Raw genomic sequence first — 26,365 nt, 5'->3', positions numbered from 1 at the left:
TGGTCACTTGACTGTCCCGCAGCCTGTGTAGCAGCAGCACATCTGCCTGCCAGCTAGTGATTGATTTGTGGGCTTTTTTTCAACCTTGCATTCTTCTCCTTCTCGCTTATCAGCCTTCTTTTTTTCTTTTTTCTTTTTTAATGTTCAGCGGGGTCACTCAACATTTTAAAGGACTCATCACTCAGTTAAATGCCGTTGTTTTTCGGGAGGAGATGTGGCGTTTCTGTAAGATTGACTTTTTTCATGTGGTGCAGGAATACGACCCATAAGAAGAGTAAAACTTTTCATGGGCCTCCTGATGCTGAAAGCCATCAATCTGCGATGCAGCCAGCAGGATCTGGAGAAGATGATCAATTTTAATGTCTCTCCTAAAAGATTAGACTCTGGGGGGTGGGTTAGGCTGGCGATGGTTGGGGGCCATCATAGCCATCCACATAGCTGAACTAGAGGAACATAATACGCAAACTGCTTCTGCCGTCCACAATGTTAAAACCAGACTGAAGTGAACCTACTATCACATTGACTGCTCGTTTAATAGAAGGTTTAAAAATAACTTTGGATGTGCCTTTTTTTATCAGATTGTTGCTTTAATTGGAAACTAATTTGGTTTATTCCAGAATAATTTTTAGCAGTTTTCCTTGTTTGACAACTCTATGATCATAACTATGTTCATAACTATTAATACCAAAAATGTTACCACTCCTCTCCATTCCCTCTCCTTTTCCCATGTATAAATAAAGGCGATATATTGCCGTTTGAGAACATTTTCAACTGGTATAATGATAATGGCATGATAATGCAGGTATACTCTTTCAAAGATCAATACACGTTTATTTCCAAAGAAGATTTAACACTAGAACTAAAAGACATTTTAAATATCCAAAATAAATAAACAAAACAATAAATAAAATGGACTCTCAGTCTATTTTAACGCATTGGCACGTTTAGTTGCTACTGTTTTACAACAAATGCAACACACAGGCTCGCTCAGGTGAAGTGGTCAACTCCTCATCACGCTGAGGAGGCGAGAGGACTCAGTGGAAACAGATGCAGATTATCGCAGCTGGCAAAGTTAGATAGATAGATAGATAGATAGATAGATAGATAGATAGATAGATAACTTTATTTATCCCCGAGGGGAAATTAGGTCATCGTAGCAGCGGTACAGAGCAATCAGAAGTAAAGTTAAGTTAAGTTAGTGAGCTCATTCAAAGTTATCATGCGATTAATTGATTTAATGCTTATTGAGACAGGCTTATGTATATAGCTATTTATTCTTGTATTCGAATATTGTTTATACACCTTTAAATTGTTTCTTATATTGCTGTTTTTAATTGTATTGTATTGTTATTTTTTGTCTTCGTATGCACCAACGGAGTTGAACTCTAATTTTGTTGTATGCAATACAATGATAATAAAGGCTATTCTATTCGAATGATGTATTCCCTTTACCTGGATAAGAATTATACATCACATATAGGATATAGAAGTGCACATTGCTCATGATTAGATGTGTAAAATGTGCTTTGATGTTTATCGCTATGACACTGCTGTCAGTGTTTGAAGCTCATATGCAGGTAGGGTATGCTGCACTGTGTGCTGGCTGAGAAACTGACCACAGTAACCAGAGGAGAGAGGGCTGAACTAATTCCTGGTATTTGTAAGGGAACCTTTGTTTGGGCCTGACCTGTCCACTGACCTTCAGTTTGTCGAGCTGCTGCCGATCAGCCGGCCCATCTGTTGCAAAGCTGGAGTGAAGCAAGTCTATCTTTAGTCTTCAGGTTTGGACTGTAGGGGATAATGTATTGCAATAAATCAGAAAAGTATGTTGACAGACTTGTGCTTGTATATTTTTAGCCTGAATTCTGAACTCTGGACATCACTGTCACTTTAAGTCAAGCATGCAATTATTTTTAACATTGTAACTGAACATGCAACAGCTGGACCGCATGTATTGTTTTATTTGTAGTAGCAGCAACTGGCAGGTATCATCACTACAGCAGAAAAGGATATTATTACAAAACAGCAGAGTGCTTTCTAGGCAGTTTGCAGGGCAGCAGTGAGCATAAGTGCTTGTCTGGGGTGGTCGTGGCTCTGAGGTGGGTGCTACCCAGGATTTGTGGAGGTCAGAGGTGAGATTGCTGGAAAGTCAGAACTATTTCTTCCTGCTTGTGGGGAATAGGCTGAGGAATGTATTCTTCTAGTCCTCTAGTTAGCTCAGAGATTATGGCAAACAAGTCCAAAAGTTATATATATATATATTGGTGAAATAAAGGACAATGTAATTTTAGTCTTTAGTAACATATAAAAAATAGACGGCTGAATGCAGATAAATCACAAACAGCTTGATATGTTTGCTTTGGTGGTTTCATCTGCACATTAGATGCCCCTCTGCAAACATCACTGCTCAAAGCTGAAGGTCAGCCTCCTATTTTCAGCTGGGAGTGCTCGACAAACCCTAGCAGTTATAGATTTTCCTTCTTGTCTTAGTAGTTTATCAATAATCAATTATAATCCCGCTGTTTGTCAATCCAGCATCATTTGCCTGAATGGTAAGGCAAAGTAGTGAGGCGGAGGATGAGTGCAGCTCATCTCTCATCATGCCCTGCAGTCATATCACTTCAGCACATTAACGCCATTTTTGTGAGAGCCTGGGTTAACACTGGGGGGGGGGGGGGGGGGTTTGCCTGTCCGTTCTGCTGTCTTCACATCAAACTGCCACAGCGGAGCTAAGAGGGGTAACAGCTCAGGACTAATTTGATTAAATGTGTCTACGCCGGAAGGATCTGATCGTGACGATAAGAGGTATCTGTGATGTTTTCTCACAGTCTGGAAAACAAAAGTGTTAAACAACATCCATTAATTAGAAAGAGAGATTAATTTCAACTCACACTTCTCAAGTCCCTCCTATGAGGTCCCATGACAATGAAAAAAATAGACCCAGCAGCTATCATAAAATACATCTCTACAACTAACGAATCATTTAATTAATTTTAAAATAATCTAGTAATCAGGATTACAGATGATATCTCAGCACCTGAAACTCTCACCCTTCCCTGGGGCCAAAATGAGGCGTTCTTTCCTCCACAAATGTCAGCTGGATTTGGAGGCTCGGCGCTTTCAGTTGTGTAAAAGTCATAATTCACTGAATGCTTTTTTGGCAGTCAGAGCTCTCCTGCTGTTTAGCACCACAACACCTGGCAACTCTGCTTACACGCAGCCATCCATCACAGCCTTACAGACACTACGGTGCGTTTATGGCTGTGAACGAGATTCCCTGGAGACTGCCTCTCGAAAGCACAAGTTTTCACGGCATGGTGTTGCATGTCCACTATGTCCATATCCACTTCAGTATTAGAGGTGGGACAAAATTTAAAAACGGCAATATATTTGTCTTGCGACATTATCAATAAGACAAGATATCGTAATTTGTATAAAAGAGTTTGGTTTTGTATGTGTATTGCATTAATTTATTAGTTTTTGTAGTTTTCTATAAACTTAATTTACACCGATTGATTGTGGATTGTAGTGAAAATAGTTTTATTCCTCCTTTAAATGGTTTAACCCCAGAACTGTTTTGCTTGCTGTCAGTTCGGTCTTTTGCCACGTTGCAGTCGATGTGTGTGTGAGCGAAGACTAAATACACTTTGTTGTATATTGTTTCATCTCAGTTGTCAAATTATGTGAAATTGAGACCACAATGCTGTGAATAAATACATAATTCCTGTTTTTTGTCTTTTTAGGGGCATTTTTCTTTCATTACACAGATATTGAGTCTCGATAGTTTCATATTGGGAGTTACTCTGTGATTCACATTCAGAACAAAGAATTGAGGCTGGTACTGTGCCGGTCAGACATTTTTCTATTTTCACTGTTTATGGTTGTGTCCACTTGGGTTTCATGAGGTTTCCTTTTTACGTATTTACACCATTATGAGAAACAGTAGTATGTAAAGCAAAATTTCAATGTTTAGTTACTCACTTAGGAAATATGTAAAGAGCTTTACATTTATCCATATTACGGTTATCCTCATATGCCTATGTGGGATTGTAGTGGCAGGATAAAATCATGTTTGGATATTACTTTTGGGGATGTTTTTCGCACTAAATACCTGACAGGTGTGGTTCCAACTCGGTGCTCTGCTTCCTACTCCTCTCTGTTTCTTGTTTGCTGAGAAGAAGCTTTGGATGTTACTTGAGAGGTGATCTTGAAACAGACCGACTGAAATGATAAATTATGTAATTTGGTAGACTACAAAGTTACACAGCTTTATTGTTCTGGTCCATTAGAAAAATAATTTGCAGTCGATTGATTTGTCCATCTCGGTCTGTAACATGGATTATCTGTGATAATGAATTAAATGTTAGCGTGCTGTGATGCTTACTGTTTTCTGGTCATCTCAGTATTTGCTCTCTATCACAAGCAGCAGTGCAATTGATTTATTTTGACAAATGATTGACCTCAGGCTTCTGCAGCTTTTTGAGCACTGAGGGGGGATGTACAGCAGTGGATGACCTTAATGGCTTTCAGGACTTTTTTACGGCCCAGGAGGAACCACTGTCAAAGAGAGCATTCATTAACAAAAAGGCCTAAAACAACTTAAATCATTATAAAATGCATACACTTCTGCCGGCTGTCCGGTTCACCATAAAAGACCTTATTGTAATTCATGTTAGGCCTCATTTGCTTGCTGCTCAGCTGGTGGGTGACAACAGCTCAGTTTCAGGGAAACCTTATCCACGCAGGATGTAGCTGTGTCACTCCAGTCATCACCTTCCTGAAGCACTCAGCAGGTCTGTAGCTGGAGGTAATAGGTACTCCGTTCTAGCAATTGGACTGAGATGGAGAAGTAGGCCACACACAAGGCGTTTAATAGTACAGATAATAGTGAATGAAAGAAGGAATACTACAGTAATGTGATATTTCCACCTCATATGATCTCTCCCTGCTGGTTGGTGAGTGTTGGTGAGTCTCTCTAACCCTGACAGCTGTGCTTTTGACTGATTTCATGTCTTGGCTAGACTTCTAATGTGCTTTAGTGATGTCAAAGCAAGGAGTGGAATACAACACCAGCGTTCACAACAAAGCAACACCTCAAGGGAAAATAGTTTCCTTTGATTTCGTTCTTCGAAACACCACATGTACTCTCTTGGTTACAGGGAAGAATGTTACTGTACGAAACACAGGAAGTTTTGTATGTTTTTTTGGGCCACTTCTCTCCTTAATTCCTTTCGGCAAATGTATAACCTCATGTTGATAAATGTTGCTGTTTCCCAATAAACCAGTAATTACTACTCAAGTGAGATAGTATTCACTCGATCTGTTTTGTTGCAGGTATCTCCGCTTTTGCAATCCAGCCGACGTCCATAGTGGTGACTGAAGGCTCAGTCGCCAGGTTTTCCTGCAAAATCAGTGCACACCCTCCTTCTATCATCACTTGGGAGTTCAATCGCGTCACATTACCTCTTGCCACTGAGAGGTACGCATCTTTTGTTTTCAGTTTAACTTCATGGTATTCATTTTTTTAAATGGGACATGAAATATAACCCGTGACCTGCCTTATGTAAGTGATAAATGCTGCAACTCTGTCATCCAGGATCACAGTCCTGCCCAGTGGTGTTCTTCAGATCTATGGGGTGCAGCGGGAAGATGCTGGAAATTACCGATGCATCACCACCAACATTGCAAGCCGCCGCCGTAGCACAGAGGCCACCCTCATGGTCACCCCAGGTCTGTCAACAAACTCTCTTTTTGCAAATGCATCGTAAGGTGAAACATCCATCAGAAAGCAGAAGCTGTGTTTGCTCTAGATCTTTACCTAACCCTATTCAAAAGGAATATGTGATGTTCCTTTTTTGATCAGTAGACTGGTCAATATGTTGTTAAAGGCTTTTTTACCACTAAAGGAACAGCACAGAGATATGATTTTCACTTCTACAATGTCCGTCACATCCCACCACACCACACTAAAGCTGACCTCCTGCCTCTCCCTGCAGCTCCCAGGCCCCAGCTTCCCCAGAGGCCACGCATTATCGCCGGGCCACAGAACATTTCAGTGTCGCTGCACCAGAGTGCCATCCTTGAGTGCATGGCCACAGGCAATCCCCGACCCATCCTCTCCTGGAGCCGAGCGGACAGCAAGTCTATTGATGTTTATAACACCAAAGTGTTGGGAAACGGCAACCTCATTATCACAGACATCAAGCACCAGCACGGAGGAGTCTACATGTGCAGAGCCACCACTCCCGGCACGCGAAACTATACACTTGCTTCGGCCAACATCACCGTTCTAGGTAAATTCAGAGAGTAGCTTGGCTGTATATGTTTGGATCTTGTATTGATAATGGCTTATTCTAAAAGGCATTACTGTTGTTGATGTTCTTCTTCTAAAGCACCACCTTCATTGATCGAGTGGCCGGAGAGCCTGACCCGCCCACGTGCGGGCACCGCCCGCTTTGTGTGTCAAGCTGAAGGAGTTCCAACGCCTCAGATCACTTGGTTCAAGAATGGAGAGAAAGTTCACTCCAACGGTCGGATCAAGATGTACAACAGGTAGATTCCTCCTTCCATTTAAGAGATTATTCCGGAGATCCATGAATCCGTTTTCTTGCCAGTCAAGTGTGTTTGTGTCTGTGTTCACAGAGATAATGAAACAAAGGAGCCCTAACTCCTTTTACTGTACCATTAAATGCCTGTTTAACAGTCTTTGTTGGCCAGTTTAAAACAATTTAAATAAATAATTCACTCCCCTTCCTACAGTAGAAAGGAAACTGAATAATTTACAGCAGTGCAAATGGGGTTTTAGTTGGTTTCCATATAATTTGCTCCTGCTCCTTATTCAGCTGTGCTTGTAATTAAAGGTAATTAAAGAATGATTTCACCTGGTAAAGGACCCTCGGATTGAAACCATCTGTGTGTGTGTGTGTGTGTGTGTGTGCATACTCTTAATCTGTATTTGCGTGTGTCACATAGCAAACTGGTCATCAACCAGATCATCCCTGAGGACGATGCCATCTATCAGTGCCAGGCAGAGAACGAGCAGGGATCGGTCCTCTCCATGGCGAGGCTCATTGTGGTGATGTCTGAGGATCGGCCCAGTGCTCCCAGGAACATCCAAGCTGACACAGTGTCAAGCTCCGCCATCCTGCTGGCGTGGGAGAGACCTCAGTATAACTCTGATAAAGTTATTGCTTACTCAGTGCACTACATGAAGGCTCAAGGTTAGTGGTGTGTAAACAAACAAGAGACAACAGCGATTAGATTTTCATTTTCTTTTTGTCACACAGGGAAATTATCTCTAGTTGAAGGTTAAAGTTAATTTATTTTAGATATTTATTCCGGAAAACTCCTCTGATTTGGCATTGCACTCCTATAAAACAGTTGGATGCATGATGGACAGTCAGTCAAGTGATGCAGAAGAGCCAGAGTTATCGCCTTTTTATTCCATGTTGTCCATTATTACTCCTCTAAAACTGGCACCTACATTACCCACAATGCAACCAGCACGCCGACAGTTTGGTCGGAGATTCGAGGGCTACTCTGAGCCTCAAACTGATTTTTTTTCATTTTCAAGACTCAGAGAAGGCTTTTCCAACATTGTTCACAAATGCAGTAGGACTCTCCAAGGCTTGTAAAGAGACTTTAATCCATAAAATCAATGGAGCTTCCCTTTAAAGCCTCAGTAAATGTCAGTTTAGGAACTTATATTATGCCACTTCCTGTCTAGAAAGTATATTGCAGGAGCTGACTGTGTTGTTAACGCTATGTTGGTGGGCAGAGGTCAAGGGAAGAAAAAAAAAGAAATGCTTCTCCGAAATAAAGAAGAACACCGGCTTTTTCTTGGCAAACAGGAAAAGTCCTCTATAGACCGTAGCCCTGTGGAATTTCAAGATGCAGGGTCCCTTCCTCTCCTTTGGGCTGATAAAATGCAGGATGCACACAAAACTATTCACGTGAAGCACAAGGGTTGTAGTGTGGCAGCAGAAAAGTCTCAAAGCCTTTCAGCTTTCCTGGGAACTCTTGCTGTTGACGACAAGAGTCACATTCAAACAATGCAACATTTGAGAAAAAGAATCAGCTTGCTCATTCAAGCACTGCACTTAATTATAATGCTACTGACTTCCATTGGGGAGGTGAAATGTACAGAATTCAACGAGAGAAAGGAACACCTGCTGGATTTTTGTTGGGGATAAGGAGGTCAATATAAAAAGAACAAGTTGGATGAATTCTCTCTGTGTTATTCTTGAATAACTGGCATCTGTCAGGGATTTTCTGCACTTGATTTAGATTTACTGACACAACCTCCTTGGTCCCAGGACAGAGAAAGGCTGTTTAGACTGTACCTTCTGCGCGCTCTGAGGTAACAGAAAGAGAAGCTCAGCACTAAATGGAGGCTCTAATGAAAGGAGGAACTAATTAGCCCGAGTGTCGAAGTGTCCATAAGTGTGTATTCTGAGGGCTGTGGGAGGGTGTGAACTAGACAAGAACTTTCTGACACGTTTCAGGAGCGTTCAGACTACGGAGAAAGCTTTTTGTTGACTGCTCGAGTACCTTGTTTACCAAGTCAGAAATCAGACCAGGCAATCCCCCCTGCCAGGACACAAATACATCTTTCATGTGACTTTGCTCTAATTAAATAACTATTACACAATAAGTCATTTGAAAAACTAGTGCAAGTGAACATGAAGATGGATCTTTAAAAAACTGCTGCAGGAAGTGAAGACTGTAGCTGTACAATCTTTTGTAGTGACATTATTATGCATGAAAAAGATTCGGGACTCAAAGCAAAATTGTTTTTGAACTGTGATAGTTGTGTGTTTTATGGCAAAATAAGACAAGGTGAATGGACCAAGTTTTTGTTTTAACTTGATGAGAATGAACATAAACTGTATTAACACAGATGCATTAAACTGTGCACATATTCAGTTATGAGAACAAAAGGATTTTAATTTCCTTCCCTGCTTTGTGCTGTAATATCTGAACAAATGTGGAAAACTGAAATACAAAAAATGTCATCACAAGAGAGGGCAGATGGCTTTTTAGAAAAATAAGTACTTCTCACCATGAAGTACTATTGATTTGTTGTGTTTTTTTAAATAAAACTCCTTTTACAACGCTGTCATTTGTCCAGGATTAAACAACGAGGAATACCAAGTTGTCATCGGAAACGATACAACTCGCTACATTATTGACGACCTGGAGCCGGCTCGCAACTACACCTTCTACGTGGTGGCCTACATGCCCATGGGAGCCAGTCGTATGTCAGACAACGTGTTCCAGCACACACTCGAGGATGGTGAGGCATACACTTAGTGAAGGTCACAGACAACATAATCGTTCCCACAGTGAATACAGAATCAGAAGCAAGCGAGAGTGACATGATGGAGGACAAAGCTATTATCGACCTTTAAACAGACTCTTGTGTTTTTCCAGTGGGAGCTCAGAGGAGGAAATTTGTTGACAGAATATTTTAAATGCAGTGAATGAGCTTTGTTGTTGATGTAATGGACAATCAAATTATTTATACACACTGTTTACATGTATGTGTGCCCACGTACACAAGTTCATGTGTATTTATGTTTTTGAATTCCAGGGAATTGAAGTCTGCCGTGCGTCTGTTCTAGATGTTACCACAGTTTATAAATTATATTACATGGTTTGCAGGGCAAGCTCAAGGTCGCTTTAAATAGTCGCTTTAGTAAAGACGATTTAATTCAGTTACAGTTATATTGCAAACAGTTTTAGGGTAAGTTTGTATTCAGTTGGGCGATATGGATGAAATACTGTATCATCGTATATGTAACTTTAGGTCATTATATATTGTGATATGGTACATTTTATTAAAATTTGATAAGGGGGGGGGGGGGGGGGAATAAGATATTGCTACAACACAGCCCTGCATTGATTTGCAACATTTGCCACAATGGCCTCATACAACCAGATAGCTACTGGATTAAATTATGTGATAATAAATGATAAAAAGATTGACAAAATTATATTGTTTCAGGGTATATATCTTCTTATCGCCCAACCCTAGTTTGTATCTAAACTCTAAATTTAAACACAGCTGACAGCTTTCATGTTCATTGTAAGCTCTTTTTCATGCATAACTCAAGTTCTTGATTTCAACTCTTAATGTACCAATTGAAGCAGCTCATGGAGAGGTCACTGAATGTATCTGGTTATCAAAATACATTCAACAGCGATCGAGCATGTTTGGAAATGTTGTAGCCTCCGATCCCCATTTGTAAAGTTCCCCGTTCCTTTTCATTGAAGACCAATCTTCAGAAGGAACAGCTATTCAAAGCACCAGGGGTGCATTTTCGGTTTTCTTTGGCTCACAGGAGTTCTTTTGGTTGTAACCTTCTTGTTTTGTCGGTCCACAGTTCCCCTCCGTGCCCCTGAGCTCAGCCTCACCAGCCACAGTCCCATAGACATCCAGGTGTCTTGGCAGCCCCTTCCAGACAAGCTGAGTCGTGGCCGAGTCTCTGCCTACCGTTTGTCCTATCGCACCAGTACTGAGAATGCAGTCTCACAGATAGAGCTACCTGGAGAAGAGACCCAGCATCTCCTGGGAAACCTGCAGCCCGACACCATCTACCTTCTGCGTATTGTTGCTGCCACCAGCGTCGGGTTTGGTGAACAGTCTGCCTGGACGTCCCACCGTACTCCGAAGGCATCCAGTGCTCGAGGTACGACATTAAGAGGAGTTGCCTTCATAGTTTATTGAAGATGAAGCAAAGATTTTGTGATTTTCCGAATTTTCTTGCTGCTTAAACCACGAGACCAAGAGGAGCTTCCTCTAATCATCTTGCTAAGGCATTGCGTTTGTTACTCTGTGACCTTTGCCCTGCACTGTCAGTAACATGGAAGGGTTTCAGTCGAGGGTCATAAAGGGAGCGACTCAGGCCTCTGGGTGGGAAAGAGTATATGGCTGCTAGAGCCACATCTGAAGCTTTGAGGTGGGGGAGGGAAGGATTTGATTTTCCTGCCCATCTCTATTGCCCTCTGTTTTCAGTTTAAACTCAGGCAGGAGTCCTCTATTGGTAAACATCATTCCCCTTATTCCTAAAATAAAAGTGTGTGAAATGGCTCTCCTGACTGCTACTGTGGTTGTCTCTGGTCTGAGTGTGAAACATCTGCTGCTGCATCAGATGGTAGTTTTTCAAAGAAAACCTCCTCTGGTCCTCACATAAATACCTAAAACAGCTTTATGAAGGGATTCCAGTTCCTATTTCCGAAGAGATTTCATCATCAGATGCACGTAGCAGCTGTCTGATACAGATTGATTTGTATCAGGAGTGTTTTTGTCGTCATGAACCCAACAAGACTGTATGTGAACGTGTATGAATCTAAATCTCAATGTTTTTCTGGATATTCTCTTTATAGTTCCTATGTCTCCCGAGCTGCATCTGGAGCCTTTAAACTGCACCACTATCTTGGTGCGCTGGGAGCTGACACCCAGGAACTCAGCCAGCGTTCAGGGCTACAGACTCTTCTACCACGAGGAGAGCCAGCCAGAGAGCACCCCGGTTCAGCTGCGTGCCTCTGATCATAAATACACCATTGGAGGCCTTGGTGAGTTTTGCTTCAGATCATTTGAGTAACTTGCTGCCACCGAGCCTGGTACTCTGGACATCAGGCAGTATTTTCATAAACAACCCGACAGAAGATAGACAGATTGACACATATTTATATCAGAAGTCCCCTTTATACAGAAGAAGATCTGACATGATTTTAGAGTATCTTGCTGAAGAAAAAAAATCCTATAACTTTAAAGTTTTTATTACATTTATTTCATAACTTTATGGCTTTTAAATATACTACTTTCCCGTCAAAGTCTTAGCTCGGCTATTGCCAGACCAAGTTCAATCTACGATTGCACGTTGGTCTAGAAAGGCTGCTGTCATTTTCTTCTGCAGTCTGTTGGGCGTAGTTCAAATGGCTGCACGCAACTGGACAGTCCTTCAACCAATCAGACCAATGATCCGGATGACGTACTCCATTCGTTTGGCCACCATTAGGGCTAACTGGTAGATTAAACTTTTACCAAAACCAGTCGGCAGTAAAGTATATACATCCTTTCTTTGGAGGAATTGCTCAAAGTTTCTGCTCAGTTTTCAAAGTAAACTTGCCACTGAAATAATTTAAAACTGCAGTGACAGTTGCATATACGAGTAGCGGTTGCTGTGCTTTGGTGGCCGCCATGTTGAATGTAAATTGTAAACACTTTATTTTTTTTAAAATTGTAAACACTAAACTGCTTCTCTGTCATCACCATGCTAACCAGCCAATAGCATGCCAGGTGAAAAAAGCCAGCTTGGTGATTGGATCCAGAAAAAAGAAATAGGAAACAGGAAGAGAAGACCTGCTCTTTTCCAGACCCATGTACAGAGCGAATTAAAATCGCCGGCAGATGCGGGGTGGTTATACCCAGTCTATCCAAGTATATAAAGACAAGAAAAAAGAAAAATGACAATGTAGAAGGAGCACATATTTCTCCATAGTTTTACAAAGTTTTTTAATTAAAAACATGCATTTCTTAACGGTCATTTAAAAATGTTAAAGCTCACAAAAGTGAAATAGCCTGCAGTGGTTATACCAGCAGCGGCCTCTAATGACAGCTGAGCAATCAGTGATTAATTGGCTTCAGTCTCATCACGTGTGGAGCGGAGCCGTGACACAGAGCAGCACCACATCCCACTTCCATGACCTCACAACCTCTGTGCAGGACTTCAGTGTGTGTGTCTTCCCTGCAGCTGTCGGATGGTGTTTTGGACGTATCACAGCTCTTCTGGCCTTTAAGTCGGATTTATTTTGACTCTTTTTGTTTGAGAGAGGAGAAGGGGGCTCAGTCAGGCCAGTGCAGTGGACAACTGACCATCTGTGGCGAGAGGGGTCAACCAGGTGGTCAGCAGCTGACTTGTAAATCAGGAATCTCGGTGCTTGAGTGGGATCAGAAAGAAAAGAAAGATAAATTAGGTGTTAACTCTAACTGCTGCAGGCGTTTAGTTAGATATTTAGTTCAATGGGTTAACTTCTATGAAACCAAAGGCAACTGCTCCTGTGTCTACTGATGATATTGACATTAATTAATAATGAACATGAAATACTAATGAAATTACAATAACTGATAAACTAACTTAAATAAAAGTCATAACTGGGATGACAGTTTTATAATATCTTCAGAAAGAAGTAACTGCTTTATTAATTAAATGTCTTCCACATTGCTGTATGTTATTGTCATAATGGTTACATTAATGTATATAAAGAGGGAGAGATCTTCAGTTTTTTAAAGTCCACTGAGTGCTCTTTCTTCCTTCATCGGATTGCTTTGAATGTTGAATATTAAACGTACTGGGAGGAAGAGGAAGCTGCACTCACAGCTGCTGGTACATATTAACCAAATCAACGAAATTAGCAACATCAGAAATAGAGCTTCAGCTGAACAAGAAGAATCATCTTTTTGTTCCTGTTTGATAAAGGAGCTTTGCAGGTTTGTGTTTAGAGGAGAGAGAAGCTGTTTTGTGGAGGCAGGTTTATTATGTGTTTTATGACTGCTGCTGGAGGAGCATTGACATCAAAGACCCTCATTGTGTTTGGCTTTGAGAGCCACAAAGATAGTTTATTAGCCACGACTTAAAGGAAATGCAGCCTCTCACCAACTGAGCTGTTGGCCGAACAATGAGCAACTCTTGTGGGTTCACTTTCTTGCAGTTCTTAGATTTCTTTCTCATGAATTAGCTGCAACACTGGGCACAAGGAGAGAGGTGTAAAATGCATCATCTGACCTCCTGTGTGGCATCAGAGAAAACCCTGCTGTGCTGTGAGGAACCTGATGGCTTTAAGGCTTTTTAACAATTGTTACTTTCTTCTTTAAGAGATTACTTTTTTTGCAACCTTTGTCTGCAAAAATCCTGATATAAATCCATGCCAAAGATTTAAAAGCTACTCTGATGGTAGCGCAAATGGAGTCAGTAACGTCTGTTGTAGAGCAACATATTCTACTGTATCTAAAGTTTGCTAACTACCAAGTAAGGCTGTGGAAGCAAAACCTCAGAGCGTAATAAATTCAACTATGCCGCATTTTTATTGCCAATGAGTTTCACTCTTCGTGTGCAAGAGGAAGAATATGTTATGTCTTGTCTCAGGAGTCTTACTTTAAGGATGATGACGAGTTGGTGCACACCTTAGATGTTGAGCATAGTAACGACTCTGTATCCACAAAGAAACAAAAGGGAATATTCATATTAAGTGATGTTGGATCAATTATTGGACTATTAGTTATGAATAAATACTGTGATTGTCTCTGCTGCAACATGTTATTTACTGCATGGCATTCTCATCAAATAATAACAACTGGTAATGTTGGCATTTACTCACAAAAGAGACCTGAATGGAAAGAAAGTGGACAGAGTTTTGGTTAATTCAAATGTCTCTGTTGTACTTAGAAATAGAATTAGAGTAGTCATTGAAGTGTGGTCATTTGACTAATTCAATAGAAAATGGTGATTGTTGTTAGTTGTTATGTTGACAACATAACTCTGTTTTGGCCTATCATTGCATTATCATTTAATGACTATAAATTCCTGACTTACCAATAGAACTATGATGCAGTGAAATCCAGCAATCCTCATTTCCTCTCTAGCACCAAGGCAACAGAAACAGTGCACAAAAGACGCATCTCCACGCATACAGTTCATTGCAATGGCAACTGTACACTTAAAAATGTCCACCACCCTGACAGTCCTGCTACAGTATGTGGATTTGAATGAATATCCGTTCTCTCATTCTACTCCTGTTGTACTTTAACAGTGAAATTACATCAAAGAGCAGGAACTACGTAGCTCATCCTGTGGGAATAGTTTTCTGTTTATTATATTTGCGTACAAATATATGCACTTTCTACCTGCACTTTTATGCTTGAATCACTGTAAAATATATTTCTTTTCTCACCTACTGTGAGTTTCTTCTGAGGCATTATTTGCAATGGTTTGTAGCTGCATATTGAAGTACTCTTTAGATTGAAAGCTACAGATGTCCACATTTTGTGTCCTTGAGACCAAATGCTGACTGTAGGATTTCCTCAGCAGGTCATTACTTTGCAAATTAAATCTGCTAGTACTGTAAATAACATTACCTGTGCAGCCATCCATTTTTTTGCCAATAAGATTGGTTTCTGAACTGTCCGCTGTTGCAAAAACTGGATGCTGCTCATTCAGCTTTGTGTACAGCTGCAGAAGGAGCTGCTCTGAGCTGGCTGTTAAATTATCACTTATGACCAATCCAGATAATTGAAACAACAACCTGAGAGACAGGAATGTGTTTGAGAGGCTCCAGTTGGGTATAAATGACACGGTGATGTGACCTTTCCCCACGTGTGTGTTCTCTGCTTGGCTCATGAGCAGAACATGTAGTCGCCAAGGCTTAAATACCTCTCATACCTGTTGGCACCAGGCAGCGCTGTTTACACAACTGTAGATTTATCTCATCGCTGCAGGCCGTCTCACATCTTGTCCCCTCCTTTGATTAATCCCAAGGCAAAGCGTGCTTAGTGTGAAAACTACTGTAGATTTGTCATTTTGTGCTTGACTTGAGTGTGTGTGTCAGTATGTGTCTGTTGATTTGTGTGAGTAAAGGGCAAAAGAGAGAGGGGGAGGAGAGCGAGGGAGAGATGATAGATGCTGGTGTGAGGGTTCATGCAGAAGTTGACATTTATGGCCCCTGTTCAGGTCTGGCTCTCTGCGGCCTGGGGGAGCTTTCGCAGGGCAGAACAAAAACCTGAGGGGCCAACAGGATCTGCATTTTGGCTGTAAAAAAAAAGGGGGGGGGGGGGGGCACAAATGGCTCAAATATTCTCCTTAATGCAAAGAGCATAATTTATGAGAGTAAGGCCATGTGAGATTTATCCCAGTGGGAGGGACAGGAAAATGGTTCCCTAAAGGAATGGCAACTCGAGCAGAATGCAGCACCCTTATTAATGTAATGTGTAGTAATGCTGCTGCATTTATGTTTTGTAATTCTAGTTCTGCATCCACTTCTTTATCAGGTAGTGCTGAAACAATTAGTCGGTTAATTGAACATGAATTGGCATCAGACTTGGTAATGGGTGAATCATTTCAGCAAAAAATGCCCATCATTAGTGCTTTCCTGTGTTTTATGTCACTGTAAACTGAATATGATTTGGTTTGGGACTGATTAAAGTGCAAACCAAGACATTTGAAAATGTTAACTTTGAGAGTTAGGGGCACAAACTTTTGATGTTTCACAAATTAAAGGAGCAGTACTCAAGATAAAAAAGTGGGTTGAGATTGCCTCCACATGGCTCTCACAGACCGCTTCCTAGTACAACCACACGCACTAACAACTAACACGCACTAACAGGCATGTGCAGCCGGACTGGCTATCAAAACAAACAGATAAACTCAGATACAGACACACACAGAGGGAGAGTGACCTGCTCTATCTCTGTCTCTATATCTTTACACAGAAAATATTTGTTTGCTGCTGTATTAATGCTCTGAATGTCGAGTACAGACCCTTTAAACGACAAATCAAGACAATAGTTAACAGATCAATTGATAATGGAAATAAACGTTAATCGCAGCCTACATATAAGGATCTTCCTGTTGCGACGAATATGGGTGACATCTGCTGACAAGGAAGGTAATGAGGACTGGGGCAGTTGTCTAGCAATGAATTTCCATGAAATTCCAGTGAAAAGGTATACAGAATGTGACTCTTGTCCTTTTTGTTTTGTTTCAAGTATGAAATGCAATCCAGCACTTTAAAATCAAGCACTTTAAGCACTTTATTAAGGACAGTCAGCAATAGCATTTTGCACTTTCCTGGCATACTGCAATAATAACCAGAGTTTGTATACCCAATTGCCACTTTATATTAGATGTTTTTTTTATAACTGTCAGCTCTGGCATTGTTATGTTATGCCTTATTTTCTTCTGTTATATTTTTACTTGTTTTGATGTCTTTCCCGTCTCTCGTCTCTTTCTACCTGCCAATGGGACGAGTGATGCAATTTAGCCGCCTGGCTACAATCCCACACATATTTACATGTAAATGTTCTGTCCCATTTTTAAAAACAAATAATTAAATACAAATACAAATCTTATAGAGTATATTTATTAGTACATGGTCACATCGTGTCGGGTTATAAGGTGAGAGCCTCAGGTGTCAGGTCCATCGTGTGCAAAAATTCAGACCTGTCCTCTGAGTTTTCTCTTATCAGGACACCTTGTTGTCCTCACCTATGAAGTGGCATTTTATTTTGGCTCTTGGTGTTTCCCTGTTTTTCCACTCACTTCCTCTGCTTGACCCTCCCCCCTCAGAGAGAGCCCTATCAGCCCTCCTTTTGCAGGATTTAGCTTGCCCAGATTCCATGTCAAAGGTCGTGGCCCAGATGTCACAGCTCCCCCCCTCGCAGACCAACTCTCTCGCATAATTATCTCAGGCCCATTGTATCGTGGGGCTGGGTAGAGGTGCATACTATGTGCCTGCGCCTCTTTAGAGGTGGACACTGAGGCATAACAAACACTAGGCAGAAACTCTGGATAACGAGGTGGACATTGTACAAGAAATACAGGCCAATGCAAGTTCAGGTTTTATTTATCTCTTGCAACAAGAAAAAGAAAAGCATCAAGAGAACTTATTTTCCTAGAAATGTATCTTCCCTGTGCAGAGAATTCTTCCAGCGATTCATGAGGCATTAGTCTCATGAATCCCTGGTGATTAGTTTGTTAATATTTTCCCCTTACTCTTAATTGTCATTGCAATTAGCTGTGTAGTTTTTGGCAGGGAGAGCAAAGAAGAGGCTCATCTTATATTCCACACCCGTGACCTCAGATTCTTTCAGAGTTTAATCTCGGCCTGACCTGCTGGCCCCGGTCTGTCTCCTGTGAAACTCCTCGAGGCTGTACGGGGCTGCCAGTGGCTCCACTCCACCCTCTCCTAAACTTCTCTTAACTCCATGGAAACAAATTCATCTCCTGTGGTCTGCCTCATCTCCTCAAGAGCCCCTACATGTCTCATACAGCAATAGACGTTTCTGCAGGATAGACAGGACTGTAATAATAGTAATAAGGTCCCCATTATTTTAGTGTCAAGTTAAGCAAAATTAACATGTTCATGTTTGAGCGATACATGTCTTTATGTGCTTCTGTAACCAACATTCCCTGCAAGAATATATTGTTCTAGAGTGGTATCTGTTGTCGCGTATTTTACAGTTAATACACATCGACTAGTAAGCACAAACAGTTTAGAGGTAGCACTCATAGCAAAGTGAATTTGTGATCCCAAGTGGTCCCACTCTCATCTTAACACTTCCTAACAGATATCAAATTAGAAAATACTTTGACTGTATTTTGTCAAGCAAAAACAGTGTTGCAGGAGTGATTTTCATCTTCCCACCAATCTGTGACCAAATTCAGCAACATGAATGAAAGTGGTTGGGGATCAGTGTGCATTTATTTTACTGATATTGTGAGTCATATCTGTAAGAGTTGACGGATATGACTCACAGTATCGATGTTGCATGCAACATTTAAATCAGATCCTGATCATTAGTCTTTTAGGGGTGAAAGGAACATTTGGTCAGATGGCTTTTGTTCAGCGCAGGGTCTTCAGGGTCACTGAGGCCTGAAACTGCTGTCGACGGTCAGCGACCGTCCTTCCCAGGGGATTTTGTCCGTCAATTTGACCCCCAGATTCTGGACCTGAATAGGAGTGGCCGCTGACCACTGATCAGCTGACCTGACCGGGGCCGGAGAAAGGGCCTTCTTATTTTATCAAAAGGCTCGTGGTGACAGGGTGATGGATAGTGGAGATCTTCTGTTCTGCTGCAGAAACGGACCAAAGGACTTGTGCCACTGAGCATCTGTCACACTGCCTCACCTCTGGTTCCCACCACACCATCACGTCAGAACCTTCACTGACCCCACACCCACACAGTCCAGGTCTCTTTCATGTATCACCCCTGCTTTCTGTTAGCTGCAGGAATCAGGTTGTCATCGGTAGTGGTGTTGTGGTCAATGGTGAATAAGTGAGAAAGTCCAGATCTGAGGGGCTGCGCACGGACTGATGTATTTTGCTGCAAGAACTTTTTTTTAACAAGGTATTTATCAAGACATTTTGGTTTCTTTCTTTTTCTTAATGTAGACCCAAGGAAGAAGTACCACGTTAAGCTTCTTGCTTATAACTTTGTCGGAGATGGCTACCAGGCAGACCAGACTATCAGCACCCCCGGATGTGTCTGTAAGTTCCAAAATATAATGGAAAATAGATGTTTTAAGGGTTTATAACTTGAAAATATATAATCATGACGGTGTGGCTTGCATTTGAACATTTGTTAATGCATCTTGCAGCTGTTAGAGATCGCCTGGTGCCCCCTCCACCTCCTCCACACAATGTGTACACCAAGACTAACAGCTCGACTGCTGTGTTTCTGCACTGGGGTCGAGCTGCCTTCACCTCCAGCCATGTGATCAACTACACTGTCCGCTGCAACCCAGTTGGCCTGCAGAACGCCTCGCTGGTGCTCTACCTGCAGACGTAAGAATACAACTTTTCATTTAAGGTTGTTTTAATCATTGTGTTGAACTATAATATCATTTAGTGCAGCTTTAATAAGTTTGTCGTACTTCTGTATGATGCTATTCTGTGTGGAGAGGAGTGATCATGGAAAGTGAAACCAGATGTAAAACACATGTAACTGTGTTTTGTTTACTGGTGACTTGGTCTTATGTCACAGTGCAGTTCATATCTTATTCTGTTATTGACAATAATGATTATAATAATATATCACCACCTCAGCTGTATCATATAACCAAAACTGTTTCTGTACAACTCTTTACACCTTAGTACATAAACGTTTTCCTCACACTTGTTGGGGAAAGTTTACGGGTCAAAACCTCTCCGTGTTTTCTTCCCCAAACTGCCAGCACAGCTCCACATCACCCCCTTCTGGGCAAAACCTTTTACTAAAAGTTCAAACAGTAAAACTTGATAACATGTGGATTAATGTGACTAACTCCATCAGGAGGAGACACAGGCTGTTAAAGTTATTGAATGTAAAAAAAAAAAATCTATCGAAGTGTATTTTATTACAGGGATCTAGACCAATGAGTTCTCTGCGGGGTGAAGAGTTTTCAGATTCCTTCATTTAAATATCATGATATACATTTTTGATAGATAGATATGACCGTATCGAACAAATCTATAACTCTGAGAATCTGCAAATATTTTTAATACAGTTCTTTATCTTATATCTAAGACTTTTCTCTTGTGTTGTTCTTCCTCAAGACTATAGACGTATAACACTAGGCTACGTCAAATTAACCCAAGGGACACAGTGTTCATGAGTATATTTTATATCTTGTAAGGGGTTCTTGGCTGGAAAAAAAAACCTGACCCCCTCTGTTCTACATAGCTAACAACCACCTCTAAACCTCAGTTAATCAAGCTGAACTGATTCCTCGTCTAGTCAAAAAGGAAATGTAGTACATTTTGAATGAACTGGCCCTTTAAAAGCCACTGTCATGTCTTTCTTGTGCAGGAGTAAGCAGAGCCTCCTGGTGCGAGATCTGGAGCCCAACACCAAGTATGAGTTTGCTATCCGCCTTCACATTGACCAGCTGTCCAGCCCCTGGAGCCCTGTGGTCTATCAGAGCACTTTACCTGACGGTGAGCGCAGAGTTAACGAGCATTATGATCTTATTCATTACATCTCTGAAGTGTACCAGGGGTTTGTTACTGCTGCTGCATGGTATTTTTATTTGACTTTGTTCTTTTCAGCTCCCACTCTGCCCCCTTCAAATGTGAAAGTGACTCTGATTGAAGAGGACACAGCGCTGGTTTCATGGAAACCCCCGGATGAACCCACCGTAGCTGTGACACACTACACCATCCTGTATGCCTCCAGACACGCCTGGATAGCTGGGGAATGGCAAGTGCTGCACAGAGAAGGTAAGGAGCAGTGTGGCAAGAGTTGTGTAGAGAAAGAGGTGATACAGATGTGCAGGGAGAACCACAAAGACTTCCTCCTACACAAACGCTCCATTGGAAATCAGTAACTCATTTCACCCTGAATGCTGCCAGGACAGACTGAGCTCACTGCTTTTGTCTTTTGTTTGGAGGTTTCATGTGATTACAACAAAGACTTTGATTTACCTTCTTATTGACCCTTTTCACACAAAAACGTGTTACGTAAATGTAACTTTAATATCTAATTTGCAATGTGGTTAAGCAAAAAGAATGAACCCCACAGGTGTTTAGAGTTTATATGTTTTCTGTACTGCTGTAAAGTGTCATCTTTGTCAAAATTACAAGTACTTAATTAGTTTTCATTGTGGATAAACTTACTTAATTAATCAGCATACAGACCTCATACACTGTGTAACTGTGCAGTGTTCTGGTTGCTCTTTAAAACTTGTTTAGTCACAACTATGTCCAAAAGTTACCTTTTAAAATTGTTTTCATTGTGTAGAACATTAGAGCAGAATTTTTGTGTACACGTCTAAAAGCAACATTCACAGTTTCTGATGAAAAACTTTGCAACTGTATAACAGTTATCAGGGAGCCATTTTGTCTCTGAATTTATGCTTAGGATGGGACAGGTTCACATAAATATAAACTGTAAATGAGTGTTATCTGTTCATAGAAAAATGATTAAGGCATGAATAAATAAAGTTAATGTGCAAAGGGTAGAAAATCTAAATCAACATGACCAATATGTGTGCCCTAACCAAAATAAAGTGAGAACTCTTTGTAAAGCTTTCCACTCAGTCACAGGCGTTATAAAGCTGTCGTTGTATCTGGTTTGTGAAGCAGCGTAGGTGATTCACAGGGCAGATGACCTCAGAAAACAACAAAAAAGACAATTCCCCTTTGCCCCTGGTGAAGGGGTCAAAAGTGAAGCCGTTCACAAAGCAGCTCCAGCTCTGCCCAGCCCCCGCAAACTGAGCACCCACCCCCTTTCGGTTTCTGATGGGACCCTGGTGGCGTGAAGACTGGGTGGTACTGGATAAGGGAATGTGTATAGCCCTGATCCCCTGACCCCCTGCTCTCCTCTCACATAGCACCTCTCAGCCAAGTGGATTGTTTTATGTTTTTCCCTCACTGCATCACAAAGTCCCGTTCTTCAAAGGTCAGCTGGCTGGAAAAGTCAGAGGTGTCTCCACAGTAACATATGTGTTTCAAGTATTTGGACATTAAAGGAACAAGGAAACTTGAAACTCTACTTCTATTTCTGAGATTTGTCAGTTCTACACCTTATTTTTCATACAGATTAAACAAACAAAATGTAACGTATTAATAAATGAGCTTTAGAGATGCCGGTTGGTGGATTATGTTCCCTCTGGAGAGAGCCAGGCTCGCTGTTTCCAGTCTTTATGCTAAGCTTAGCTAACTCGCTCCTGGCTCTTGCTTCTTGATAGAGTGGCGAAGTCCTGCCCCTTCTGCTAGACCTCCATGGGACCTGAGATTAAAAAAAAAAAAATGGGTCTCAATGCAGATAATTTGATTATTTGCTGGTCCCAGTCGTTATATGCCCCGAATAAGAAATAAGGTGTTTGTGGATTTAAATGATGATTTTTTATGTTAAGAGTTTTACTGTTTATCGTGCAATTGTTCAGTTTAAGGCTGTAGAGAAAGAAAAAAAGAGAGAGACTACATGTCATGTCACGTGTGCGACGTCATCACCCTTTCTCACAGCGTAAGTAAAAATCTCCACATGCCCCGACTTGTAATGGTTTTCACCCCTTTCGATGCGATTATCCTCCCCTTGGAGAAAAGCGGTAAAGTGGAGCAGCGATATTGCCATGTGGGTAGTGACGTATATATCATTCGCGTCGAGAGTTGTAGTTAACAAAGTGGCTTCACATAAAAACCTACCATTATCAAACTTCTGCACGATAATTAGTCATTTTTTTGCATGAAATATATCTTTAAAAAGAGGAATTAATGCATCAGAAATTCATATTGAGGTCCCCATACTGGAAATACAGCGGCGGGACTTTGCCGCTCTATAGTGTTCAAATAAGAGAGTGGGATCTATCTTCTTATCCAATTCTCAGAAAGAAAACAAATAAACACATCCTAAAACTGTTGAATTGTTCCTTTAAATATAACCACTAAATGAAGTTAAACACTTAACTGTAGTTTGTGATGAAAAATACAAAAAAACGCTTTGCACTACATTAGCTCAGAGTGGAGTCATGAAATATCTTAACTTGAATAAAAACCACTAAATACGGTTAAAAAGACAACAATATGCTCACCATGTGTTAAACCCCAGAGTTGAATCTCACCAACAGGAACCATCACCATGGCGCTGCTGGAGAACCTGAAGCCTGGCCAGATTTACTTTGTGAAAGTTTCTGCGTCCAACAACATGGGTGATGGGCCGTTCTCTCACACGTTGGAGCTGACGGTGCGAGCGGATCTCTCCTCCGGTCAGGATCCAGGTCAGTACCATCATCATCATCCTGAGAGAATCACTTCATATCTGGGGTCTTCCTGTCTCCACTATGAGTGTTAATCTGACAACGCTGCCTTCATCCTTCACAGCCTTTTCTGACGGCTTCTACCACCTGGACCAAAAGTCAATGACCGGGATCACCGTGGGAGTGTGCATCGCTCTCATCTGCATCATCATCTGTGCTTTCATCATCGTCTGCAGAGGCAAAAACAGGTACTTAGTCGTTCTGAACACTTAGAAAAAGCAGCCAGTACATATCATATAACAGCAAAAGTCCTTGAGTATCCTCTTTCTGTACATGATGTTTGTTTGTTTCCCTCCAGAAAATTTTCAGCTTTTAAGACATACAGAGAAGGCGTGAACACATCTGCCTCAGCTGCAGGACATCTGGACTCTGAGGGACAAGCTGGGAACGCTCCTGAGAGTGTGCCCATGATGAGTCCGAACCATTTCATTGATGCCAAGGTACTTGACACTTGGTACAGCATGTAACACGTCACTTAAAGTGTAATTCCGGCAAAAGTCATCCCATGGTCTTTTTACAGTGAAGGCATTAAAATGTCTTTTTTAACCACTAACACTGCTCAAAATAACACCAAAGCTCTGCAGTAGCATGATTAGAGTTTAACAAACATTTAACAAAGCACCGACAACGTAGTCAGTAACCCAGAGTTTATATAAAAAGTGTTTTGAAAGACTTACCAACTGACCCCGGTACCAGCTCCTCTAGTAGTAAAATCCATTCAAGTCGATTAACAAAGTCAATCCAAAAGGAAGGAGCCCATTGGTGCTTTGTTTTATGTGTAGGGACTCTTCTCATGCTGCTGCAGAGGTTTGCTGTTATCTTGAGCAGTATTAGTGGTTAAAAAGATGTTTTAATGCCTTCACTGTAACACCCCGAGCTAATCAGCTAATCCGGCTGTTAGCGACTCTCCGGGATTTCTCCGTTAATAGTTGTTACACGAAAGAAACTGTCTTTATGGCCTATTTGATGTATGTAATTGCTGAGAACGACCATGCAATGATTTTGCGCTGGAAGTACACTTTAAATCCTGGAGAAACATTGGAATTTAGTTTTTTGTCGATAATGATACTAATTAGTGTGAAAACCTGAGGTAATCAAACCCCATACAATGTAGTTGGTATACGTATATACTGCATATGGCTCCTACCTTTTCATACTTAAATAAATATTTATTTTTCTCTTGCAGGGTGGATCAAATCTCATTATCAACTCGCTCGGCCCTGTTCGACCCGGCACCGATAAGAAAGAGAAGTGGTTTTCCTTCAGCAGTAATGTGAAAAAGGACAGTAAAGCTGTGCAGGTGAGTTAAATTGTCATCAGCAACTTGTAAATTGGTAGAGGGGAAAATACTCCCAATTCATTGTTTCCCAGTGTTTTTAAATCACAAGGGAGTCTCTTGTCGTGAGTTGAAAGGAGTTTGTTGGAGGTAGTATTCAGCCTGGGGAGTAAGCATTACTGAGCTCAACTCAGGGGAAGGCCTTCGTATCAGAGTGAATTTTTGTATTGAAAGGGTGTGTTTCCAGTTTCTCATTCAACATTTGGTAATTGTGAGTCCAGTGTAAGTGAGAACCATAAAAGATGTTAGGAGAATATATAGAGGTTTTTTTTTATTATCATGGCAAAGGTTACTCAAAGAGCTACAATGTTAAGTGGAAATAAAACACATTGAGAGAGTAATTCATATTAATATGCTGCATTAAAGACTGGAAAACTGTGTCAAAATGACTTCAGAGGCTCATATTTGTAGTTTGGATGACAGCATGTGAAGGCAGAAGAAGATATTTTTCTGTTTCTTGGTATCAAGATACTCTGTGCGACTTCACAGCTGAGCCATAAACACTCATTTTCTCTGTGCTGTAGAATATGACACACTGCGCTGCGTCCTACCAGCACGGTACCACAGTGTTGACCTACGAGGAAGAGCTGTCCATGTCTCCAGACCAGCCCACCACCCTGCAGGCCCTGCTCTGGCGTCCCAGTGACTCAGAGGGCTCCTCCAACAGCGAGGGCAGCCACGAAACTGGCGATTCGGGTCGTTACTCTCACGACGAGACAGAGATGACCAACCTGTCATCTGGCACCAGCAGCCGCCCACCGTCTCTGGCAGCGGAGGACAGCGGAGGCTCTGACTGCAGTGGCCCCTCCAAAGAGTCGGGCGAGCTGACGGAGGGAAGTCGGACTGACCTGAAGTCAATGGAGTCCGTCGAGAACGCCGGCTGTCATCATGAAGCGCAGAGCAGTTCTCAGTCTGCACTTTCTCTCCAAGTGTGTGTGTCTGAGTGTGTGTAAGAGAGTGTGAGTGAGTGTGTGTGTGTGCCTGTGCGTGTGTGTAAGATTGTGTGTTTGTGCGGTACTCTTGCAAACTAGTCAAAACAGCTGTGTACTCACTGCAGCGTCATATGTTTTTGTTTATTTCTGGCAGAGAGTTAGGTGAGAAGATCGATGCCACTCTTGTGTTAAATATAAGGCTGCTAACGTTAGCTTAGCACAAACACTGGAAACAGGTAAATGGCTATCCTGACCGGTCTAAAATGGACCAACTCCACCTGCTTATCAACACATTAAATCTAGTTTTTTAAAATCTGTACAAAAAAATGAAGTGTAAAAACAACAAAATGTGGTTTTACAGGTTTTACTGTGTCAGACTCTTAGTCTTGACCACTTCCTGGAGTCTCTGCTGGTTGCCTGGTAACAGCTGACGCTCCATAAAACTGTGAATTGTAATTTTTACACTTCAGTTTTTTGTTGGATTAAACAAACGAGATATAACGTGTTAGTTGATGAGCTTCAGAGCCAGGCTAGCTGTTTCCACCTGTTTCCAGTGTTTGTGCTAAGCTAAGCTAACTGGCTGT

General features: G+C 41.5%; 1 protein-coding gene across 1 annotated transcript in view; it reads left to right on the top strand.

The window, feature by feature from the left end:
• prtga (protogenin homolog a (Gallus gallus)) overlaps positions 1-25,802 on the top strand; it is a gene marked incomplete at both ends in the record, with an annotated part of 32,227 nt that extends 6,425 nt beyond the window's left edge. The window contains 17 exons of the mRNA XM_083919637.1: positions 5,335-5,479; positions 5,597-5,730; positions 5,997-6,293; positions 6,393-6,552; positions 6,973-7,220; positions 9,131-9,295; positions 10,386-10,691; positions 11,389-11,577; positions 19,171-19,266; positions 19,377-19,563; positions 20,567-20,694; positions 20,806-20,976; positions 23,325-23,528; positions 23,578-23,701; positions 23,812-23,953; positions 24,700-24,813; positions 25,374-25,802. Of these exons, the coding sequence (XP_083775763.1) occupies positions 5,335-5,479; positions 5,597-5,730; positions 5,997-6,293; positions 6,393-6,552; positions 6,973-7,220; positions 9,131-9,295; positions 10,386-10,691; positions 11,389-11,577; positions 19,171-19,266; positions 19,377-19,563; positions 20,567-20,694; positions 20,806-20,976; positions 23,325-23,528; positions 23,578-23,701; positions 23,812-23,953; positions 24,700-24,813; positions 25,374-25,802 (3,239 nt within the window). The remainder of the gene's footprint in view (positions 1-5,334; positions 5,480-5,596; positions 5,731-5,996; positions 6,294-6,392; positions 6,553-6,972; positions 7,221-9,130; positions 9,296-10,385; positions 10,692-11,388; positions 11,578-19,170; positions 19,267-19,376; positions 19,564-20,566; positions 20,695-20,805; positions 20,977-23,324; positions 23,529-23,577; positions 23,702-23,811; positions 23,954-24,699; positions 24,814-25,373) is intronic.
• Between the last annotated feature and the right edge of the window lie 563 nt (positions 25,803-26,365).

This window comes from Echiichthys vipera, assembly GCF_963691815.1.
Source record: "Echiichthys vipera genome assembly, chromosome: 1".
Lineage (NCBI taxonomy): Eukaryota > Metazoa > Chordata > Actinopteri > Perciformes > Trachinidae > Echiichthys > Echiichthys vipera.
The sequence above is the reverse complement of the archived record's forward strand: the minus strand, read 5'-3'. Positions and strand labels throughout refer to the sequence as shown.